Here is a 9,035-nt window from a genome sequence, read left to right as displayed (position 1 = left end):
GCCAGCTTCCGGTGCGTCCGCCGGAAACGCCGGGCCGTGCGCCGAGCCTGCGGATTGGGCAACGAGCCACCAATCCCGGCGGCAGGTGGGAGAAGGGGCGGGGCGGCGGGGCGGCGGGGAGGAGGGTCCCGCGGCGGCGGCGGCGGCGGCGGCGGCGGCGGCGGCGGCGGCGGCGGCGGCGGCGGCGGCGGCGGCGGCGGCGGCGGCGGCTCAGGTGAGCCTCGGTGGCACAGGTGAGCGGGACGGTGGCAGGCTCGGGCCTGTGGCGGGGGGCAGAGTCCAACCGAACTTGGCAGGTGGGCCTGGGCATCGCCAAGGGGCCGGGCGCAGGACGGGGCGGCAGACTGCCTTGCTTCCCGCCCAGTCCCCTGGCCTCCTCTCGGGCAGGACCCGCCCGGGACCCGGGCCCCACTCTACCCGAGCGCGGGGTCCGAGCCCGGTGCCCCTTGGCCTCGCCTCTGCCCGCTGGGCTGGGTGTGGCGGGGTGGGCGCCTTCTTCTCCCGGGGCCTTCCGCCTGCTATCAGCTGTTAAGGCTGGGGTCTCAGGCAGCCCTCCTGACCGAGACTTGACCTTGGAGCTGTGGGCTGACCTGGGGAGCCGTGCTGGTGCCCTGCATCACCTCCCCACAGCTGGCAGGCTGCCTGGCCGGGCTGCACAGCAGTGTGCTTCCTGTTTCCAAGTTCTGAAAGGTTCCCAGCCGCTCCCGTTGGCTGCCGGCTGTGGTTCTGGACTAGAGGGCCAGGCCCACAGGATGTCTGGTGGCCAGGAAGGGAGCCCCGAAGGTCTCAGAGACCATCTGCTCAGTGGATGAAAGACGGGCCCTGAGAGAGGGGAGGGGCGTGGTGGAAGTCTCTGGAGGAGGACCCTCTTTTTCCTGAGGCCAGGTGGACTGCCCCAACACCTGAAGATGGGGTGAGCTCATTTCTGGGGGCTCAGCAGCCGCCAAGCCCTAGCAGATAGTCCTGGCATCCTAGGTGGTGATATGCAGCTGGGTCCAACCACAGTGCCAGCCCCAGGTGCCCAGGACAGCAGAGGCGGGATTGCCCAGTAGCACCCATTTTAATGCGTGGGCAGTTGAATGTTTATGGAGTGACTGAATGTGAGCAGAACCCAGGGCAAGACTCTGGCCTAGGGCACTTCTGGAAGGTTCCTTGAGCTAGGAGAAGGCCTTGTGGCCGTCTTCAGAGTATGGAGGACCTTTGGCCCAGCTGCCCTTCTGTGTGGGTCCTATACAGCTCCAGTAGCAGTGAGAACCTTGGTGTCTGACAGTGGTGACCCCACAGTTCCTGCTCTAGCTCAAGATGCAGCAGTAAAGCAAGGAAGGGCCTGGCCCTCCACCTCACTCTACTGTCTTCTTTTTCATAGTGTTTATCTCTTTTTATGTACCATGTTGGAATTTTCTGGCTTTGTTATTATCCAACAACCTCCCCAAGAATATTCCTCATAGGCAGGGCTGTTTGTCTCATGGGGCATCCAACCTGGAAGGGTGCTTAGCTCTGGGCAGAGACTAAGCAAATTGTCTCTCCAACTGGTGAAGACAGATGCTTTCTGGTGAGAGAGACGAACAATAAACAATCAAGAAAACACGAGTTAGAGGTGTGTGCTGTAGGTAAGATACAGTAGAGTGATTTGAAAGCCTGGGTGACAAGGAGGGGCCATGCTAAGATCTGTGGGCCTGTGTTTGGGGCCAGGGGCATGGCAGCACTAGATCATTATGTGCGAGCATGTGATCCACACAGAGTGGAACAGGTCCCTAGGGAGGAGGGGATCAGGGGCCCACGGTGGGCTTTCAGTGTGGGGGCACCTGGATCTCAGCAGTTTCTTTCTGACTGCTCTCACCCCCACCCTGAAGCAATGACCTGGGGAGTGAGCTGACTCACAGGGAGACAACCCGTGTGTTTCAGTGCATATTGAGAAATGGATGACTTGGAGTCGAACTTCAACCTGAAGATCGTCTTAGTCAGTTTCAAGCAGTGTCTCAATGAGAAGCAGGAGGTGCTGCTGGATCACTACCTCGCCGGCTGGAGGGGGCTAGTCAGGTACATTTGGGGGGCACTGCCTTGTGGAGCCTCCCCCAAAGGTGGGGCCTCCCCCAAAGGTGGGGCTTCCCTGGCCACACTTCCCACGTGCTGTACTATGGGCTGTGCATACCAGGCTCCCACTTACTTGGGCTGGTCAGCTGTTCTCTCTCACCACTTGCCTGACAGCACTGAGCCTTACTATCCCTGTCTAAAAGTGGATGTGTGTACCAGGAGGTGGGGGGCAGTCTCCCCCATACCCTGCGCTGAATGTCTACTTCCCCCTCGAGCAGGTTCCTGAACAGCCTGGGTGCCATCTTCTCATTCATCTCTAAGGATGTCACAACAAAGTTGCAGATCATGGAGCATCTTCGCGGTGGCCCACAGCGGGAGCACTATAGCAGCCTGCAGTCCATGGTGGCCTACGAGGTGAGCCACAAGCTGGTGGACCTGGAGCGGCGCTCCCGCCACCCTGACTCAGGCTGCCGGACCGTGCTTCGGCTGCATCGTGCCCTGCGCTGGCTGCAGCTCTTCCTGGAAGGCCTGCGCACCAGCCCCGAGGATGCACGCACGGCTGTGCTCTGCACCGAGTCCTACAATGCCTCTCTGGCCGCATACCACCCCTGGATCATCCGCCGGGCTGTCACTGTGGCCTTCTGTACGTTGCCCACACGGAAGGTCTTCCTGGAGGCCATGAACGTGGGGTCCACGGAGCAGGCTGTGGAGATGCTGGGTGAGGCCCTGCCCTTCATCGAGCATGTCTACAACATCTCTCAGAAACTCTATGCTGAGCATTCTCTACTGGACCTGCCCTAAGAGCTGGTGGGCTGGGTGGGGCAGGGTCTCCCATCCAGAGCTGGCCTGGGGCAGCCAGCACCCAGAAGTCCCACCATGGAGACCTATGGGTGTCCCAGGAACGGGAAGAACACTTTCTTCTGGGCCGTGCTTCTGGCCTGTGGCACCTGGCCTGAGAAAAAGAAAGCAGGCCCTGGCAACCTGCTCCTCCCTGGCCACCGTGCTCTGCCCAAGGGCACCCTTGCTTTTCCCTCAGCCAAGTTACACAGATGTCCAATCAGGCCTCACCCAGACGGGTGAAGTGCAGAGGCAGGGCGGGGAAGGGGCGGGATCGACATTCATGCAAAACCTGGAGAAGCTGCCCCCTGCCTGGGAGCCAAGTGGTGAAGGTCCTTGTGGCACAGACTGCATCCCTCCTGCCAGCAAACACACTCAGCAGGAACTGGCCAACCTCGGTGTCTATGCCCAGGTGCCCTGGGTCCTCCATACAGGGATGGCCGTCCCCAGGACAGGGATAGAACCCCTGGGCACCAGTTGGCAGTGTAGACTCTCTCCCTGCCCCTCACCTCCTTGTTAGTCAGGGGCCCGCATGTCCTTAGCAGCCATAGTCAGGCACTGAAGCCCTGAGCAGAGCCTGCCCTGCCTCTCTCTGCACTCTCATCAGCTGCCCCCTGCAGCCACCCTGTCAGTCGGGTGCTCCTCCACCCAGGGGCTCTGCACTGCCCCAGAGCTCTAGCGAGCCCACAACTGTGCCAGCCCAGTGCTAGCCTTGCCCTCCCCGTCATCCAACAAAATGCCAGGTTCCCTCCTTGCTGGCCCTTGCTGCCCCAGCCCCACAGAGCTCATGAGGCCCATGATGATATGCACACACAGAGAGGCTAGACCCTTTTGTCCAGCTGACAGGCCAGCCATCGCCCAGCATTTGGGGGCCTGGCCTCTCCTACTGGCTCTTCACCGTGCTCAGGCCCCTTGACCCCAAGGGGACCATATCCACCATGCAGCAGATGTGCGCAAGTATGAGCTTGCAGAGACCCTGGGAAAGTGTAATCGGGTGATGGTTTTTCCAACATCAATAAATTCCACTTACAAAACAGCCAGTGTACTGCAGGATGGAGGTATTTGGTGTGTCAGGCAGCTGCTCACTGATGGGAAGAGGGGGTGACCCCATAGGGCTAAGGTCCTACTGCCAGGCTCAGAAGGCAGTGTCAACTGCAGGGACATGGGGCAATTCCTGGCCGGCATGGAGCAGGGGATGCTGCCTGTCCAAGGGGCTGGGGTGGAAGGAGAAGAAAGGTCTGCTCAGCCTGCAGCCTGTGGAGGGGGAGCCGCTCCTCACCACAGCCGTGGCTGGGACAGAAAGAGGAGACACGTCAGGCTGCATGCTTTTGGACACTCCACTCCAACATCAGACCCCATAGTGTCCAGAGCCAGGTTGCCTCCACCCCCAGGTCTGCCCTGCACCCAGCAGGGGCCACAGCACCATGTGGTACCAGCAAAGGCAGATGACTATGAAGGATCCACAAGGGCCAGAGTACAGGCTGCACGTGTGCCTCTAGTGTATACAGGTGCACGGCATGTTGTGTGCAGGTATGGAGCATCGAGCGTGTGTTACACACGTGTATGTGTGTCTCCTGAGTGCGCCACGTGGCACGGTCCCTCCCGATAGGCAGCAAATATCAGATCCCAGAACTCCTCTTATAAACATTGGCCAGACCCCAGCAGGGCTGAGACCACCCAGAGCTCTCACTCCACACCAGGGGCATCAGTAGTGTCTCCTAGTGTCCACATCTGAGCCTCATGTCAGGTCCCCCAGACCCAAGCCTGAAGAGACTGGTCTCTGGGGCACCCAGAGGCTGGGCTGGACCTGCTACCAGCAATTCCATCAGGACTTAGCTGCAAACACCTGGTGCAGACCCAGCGTCAGGGTCCTATTTGGTTACAGCCTCTCCTTGCTCATTTGCATACACTGTCCTGCAGGCCCATGTGCCCTCCATCCCCAGAGGGAGGCATCTGCTGTGTCAAGAGCCCAGGCTCAGAGGCCCCAAAGTTTCTAGCTTCAGACCCTTTCGGTTGCACTGTTCTCAGGCAGGCTGAGAGGCCACAGCTCCCCGACCCTGGGGCCCTCCCCACCCCAGCTACAGGATGGGAACCCAGCTGGCCAGCCGCTGTCCCCCTGGATGGTCTGCCCCCTGAGTCTGCAGGTGAAGCCACCCCTGGACACCACAACCACCACCCCCAACCCCCAGGCTGCTGACAGTTCTCCCAGGGCTGGAAGAAATGTTTCCGTACCTACTCCTCAGGGCACTTGCACCTCCCTCAGGCAGCTGGAGACCCCAGGACCCTCTGGCAGAGAAGTCCTGAGTGTCCTTCCTCCTTTCCAGGAGTGGGGTGGGGCTTGGGCACAGGCATGTAACAAGATGTGGTCAGTGGTCAGTCAGAGCCCGACTGCCCAGGTCACTGTCAATCAGAGAGCCTCGTGGTGGCATCAGGATAAACGAGTCTGGGATCCCTGGGTGGTACAGTGGTTTGGCGCCTGCCTTTGGCCCGGGGCACGATCCTGGAGACCCGGGATCAAATCCCACATCGGGCTCTCGGTGCATGGAGCCTGCTTCTCCCTCTGCCTGTGTCTCTGCCTCTCTCTCTGTGTGACTATCATAAATAAATAAAAATTTTAAAAATGTTTTAAAAAAAAAAAGGATAAACGAGTCCAAGAAGCGCAGACCTGCAAGGCCTAGGAAAGTGAGGGTGTCCCCAGGGGCCCCTGGACATGACTGGTAAGGACAGGTGATAATTTTGCTAAGCAAATCCTCTGCCCTCCCCTGCCCCCACTCATCATATTGGGGGCCCCCACTCGGTTCTCTCATTTGCCGTCCCTGCTGGAAGCTGCCACCTGCCATGGCATGCCTGATGCTCCTGAGCCTCATGACTCTCTTGGGCCTTGGAGCAGGCGCCCCATTGTGCTTATCCCGGCAGCTCAGGATGCAAGGGGACTATGTGCTGGGCGGGCTCTTCCCCCTGGGCACAGCTGAGGACACAGGTCTCAGTGACAGGACACAGCCCAATGCCACTGTGTGCACCAGGTAGGGATGCCGGGGCTGGGAAGCAAAGGGTGACGGGGTGGGGGGCTCAGCTCTGGGATGCTCCCAAGGGAGGACGTGGGGTCAGCCCCCCACAACCCTTGTGGCCCAGGTTCTCGTCCCTCGGCCTGCTCTGGGCGCTGGCCATGAAGATGGCGGTGGAGGAGGTCAACAACAGGTCCACGCTGCTGCCAGGACTGCGCCTGGGCTACGACCTCTTTGACACATGTTCGGAGCCTGTGGTGGCCATGAAGCCCAGCCTCATGTTCATGGCCAAAGCGGGCAGCTGCGACATCGCCGCCTACTGCAACTACACGCAGTACCAGCCCCGTGTGCTGGCAGTCATTGGGCCACACTCATCTGAGCTCGCCCTCATCACCGGCAAGTTCTTCAGCTTCTTCCTCATGCCTCAGGTGTGCGCCCCCTCCTCTCCTGGGTCCCCTGCCCCCACTGGCCCTGCCCACAGGAGCCCCCACATCAGGAGGTGCCTCCCGGCTGCCACAGGTCAGCTACGGGGCCAGCACCGACCGGCTGAGCAACCGGGAGACGTTCCCATCCTTCTTCCGCACGGTGTCCAGCGACCGCGTACAGGCAGTGGCCATGGTGGAGCTGCTGCAGGAGCTTGGCTGGAACTGGGTGGCTGCAGTGGGCAGCGATGACGAGTATGGCCGGCAGGGCCTGAGCCTCTTCTCCAGCCTGGCCAATGCCAGGGGCATCTGCATTGCGCATGAGGGCCTGGTGCCATTGCCGCACACGAGTAGCCTGCGGCTGGGCACTGTCCAGGGCCTACTGCACCAGGTAAACCAGAGCAGCGTGCAGGTGGTGGTGCTTTTCTCTTCCACTCGTGCTGCCCGCACCCTCTTCAGCTACAGCATCCACTGCAGGCTCTCACCCAAGGTTTGGGTGGCCAGTGAGGCCTGGCTGACCTCGGACCTGGTCATGACGCTGCCTGGCATGGCTGAGGTGGGCACCGTGCTTGGCTTTCTGCAGCAGGGCGCCCCAATACCCGAGTTCCCATCCTATGTGCAGACCTGCCTGGCCCTGGCTGCTGACCCTGCCTTTTGCGCCTCACTGGATGCAGAGCAGCCGGGCCTGGAAGAGCACGTGGTGGGGCCCCGCTGTCCCCAGTGTGACCACGTCACTCTGGAGGCTATGTCTGCAGGGCTGCTGCACCACCAGACCTTCGCGGCCTACGCAGCCGTGTATGGCGTGGCCCAGGCCCTCCACAACACACTGCTCTGCAATGCCTCAGGCTGCCCCCCACGGGAGCCAGTGCGGCCCTGGCAGGTAAGGCCAGGAGGCCCCGCACTTCTGAGGAGCAGTGTCAGTGGGGAGTCTGGGCCGGGGACAGCTACTGGCCTGGCCCCACCCACCTGCTCCAATCTGCCTACCAGCTCCTAGAAAACATGTACAACTTGACCTTCCGTGTGCGCGGCTTAGCGCTGCAGTTCGATGCCAGGGGGAACGTGAATATGGATTATGACCTGAAACTGTGGGTGTGGCGGGACCTGAAGCCCGAGTTGCGCACCGTAGGTGCCTTCAACGGCCGCCTGAAGGTCTGGCACTCCCAGATGTCCTGGCACACACCTGGGAACCAGGTGAGCACCAGGTGGCACGGCCCTAACTGCACAGCAGCTTTCCCTTCAGCCCCATACGAGCTCTGGCTCTGCTGGGGGGGGGGTGAGGTTTTGGGGAGCACCCCAAAGACTGGGCGGGTGCACTCAGCACAGCACAGCCTGAGCCCCAAGGCCTTTGTGGCAGCGGCCCGTGTCCCAGTGCTCCCGGCAGTGCGGGGAGGGCCAGGTGCGCCGTGTGAAGGGCTTCCACTCCTGCTGCTATGACTGCGTGGACTGCAAGGCGGGCACCTATCAGCGCAGCCCAGGTGAGCACCTCTCCAAGGCCCATACACACGGGACAGGTGGGGGCAGGGACCCCCAGGTCTCGTGTCCTGACTCAAAGGCCAACTCTGAGGCCAGAGCAAGTGGGTGGGAGCCTGAACTCTCCCCCAAGTGCCCCATCTTTCCTCCCACATGACAGATGATCTCCTCTGCACCCAGTGTGACCAGAACCAGTGGTCCCCAGACCGGAGCACACGCTGCTTCCCCCGCAGGCTCACTTTCCTGGCATGGGGGCAGCCGGCTGTGCTGGTGCTGCTTATACTGCTGGCTCTGGCGCTGGGCCTGGTGCTGGTGGCCCTGGGGCTCTTTATTAGGCACCGGGACAGCCCACTGGTTCAGGCCTCAGGGGGGCCACGGGCCTGCTTTGGCTTGGCCTGCCTGGGCCTTGTCTGCCTCAGTGTCCTTCTGTTCCCTGGCCAGCCGGGCCCTGCCAGCTGCCTGGCCCAGCAGCCACTGCTTCACCTTCCACTCACTGGCTGTCTGAGCACACTTTTCCTGCAAGCGGCCCAGATATTTGTGGGTTCAGAGCTGCCATCAAGCTGGGCAGATCAGCTGCGTAGGTGCCTGCAGGGGCCCTGGGCCTGGTTGCTGGTGCTGCTTGCTTTGCTGGCGGAAGCGGCATTATGTGCCTGGTACCTGGTGGCCTTTCCACCAGAGGTGGTGACAGACTGGTGGGTGCTACCCACACAGGTGCTGGTGCACTGCCGAGTGCGCTCCTGGATCAGCTTTGGCCTAGTGCATGCCATCAATGCCATGCTGGCCTTCCTCTGCTTCCTGGGCACGTTCTTGGTGCAGAGCCGGCCAGGCCGCTACAATGGCGCCCGGGGTCTCACTTTTGCCATGCTGGCCTACTTCATCACCTGGATCTCCTTTGTCCCTCTCTTTGCCAATGTGCATGTGGCCTACCAGCCCACTGTGCAGATGGCCGCCATCCTCCTCTGTGCCCTGGGCATCCTGGCCACCTTCCACCTGCCCAAGTGCTACCTGCTGCTGCAGCAGCTGGAGCTCAACAACCCGGAGTTCTTCCTAGGAGATGATGCCAGAGGACAGGGCAGCAGTGGTAGTGGGGGGAAGGAGACTTAGGGCAAAAACAAGTGACCCCTGACCCAGTGACCCCAGACCTAGCTGAGATACCCACAAATCACATTTCTATGAAGCAACCACCAACCTGGACCCCAGCTGCTGAGACCACCCCTTTCTAGATCCTAACTGTAGGCTAACTAGCTGACCTTGATGGCACAGTGAC

The 9,035-nt window shown here is 61.1% G+C and overlaps 2 protein-coding genes across 3 annotated transcripts; both read left to right on the top strand.

Annotated features, from left to right (window-relative positions):
* The first annotated feature begins 159 nt into the window (after nt 1-159).
* CPTP (ceramide-1-phosphate transfer protein) lies at nt 160-3,907 on the top strand. 2 transcript variants are annotated; one of them, XM_077891680.1, is made up of 3 exons: nt 160-233; nt 1,906-2,040; nt 2,313-3,907. In XM_077891680.1, the coding sequence occupies exons 2-3, from the start codon at nt 1,919-1,921 to the stop codon at nt 2,833-2,835; spliced, it is 645 nt and encodes a 214-aa protein (XP_077747806.1). In that variant the 5' UTR covers nt 160-233; nt 1,906-1,918; the 3' UTR covers nt 2,836-3,907. The 2 variants fall into 2 exon arrangements, with proteins under 2 accessions (XP_077747806.1, XP_077747807.1); XM_077891681.1 differs by having other exon boundaries at nt 191-214.
* Nucleotides 3,908-5,651: 1,744 nt separating this feature from the next.
* TAS1R3 (taste 1 receptor member 3) lies at nt 5,652-8,952 on the top strand. Its single transcript, XM_077891679.1, has 6 exons — nt 5,652-5,894; nt 6,004-6,304; nt 6,396-7,178; nt 7,286-7,489; nt 7,653-7,773; nt 7,929-8,952. Exons 1-6 carry the CDS (start codon nt 5,710-5,712, stop codon nt 8,870-8,872), a joined length of 2,538 nt encoding a protein of 845 aa, XP_077747805.1. The 5' UTR covers nt 5,652-5,709; the 3' UTR covers nt 8,873-8,952.
* Nucleotides 8,953-9,035: the final 83 nt, after the last annotated feature.

The sequence above is a fragment of the Canis aureus genome, chromosome 3 (assembly GCF_053574225.1).
Source record: "Canis aureus isolate CA01 chromosome 3, VMU_Caureus_v.1.0, whole genome shotgun sequence".
NCBI lineage: Eukaryota > Metazoa > Chordata > Mammalia > Carnivora > Canidae > Canis > Canis aureus.
The sequence above is the reverse complement of the archived record's forward strand: the minus strand, read 5'-3'. Positions and strand labels throughout refer to the sequence as shown.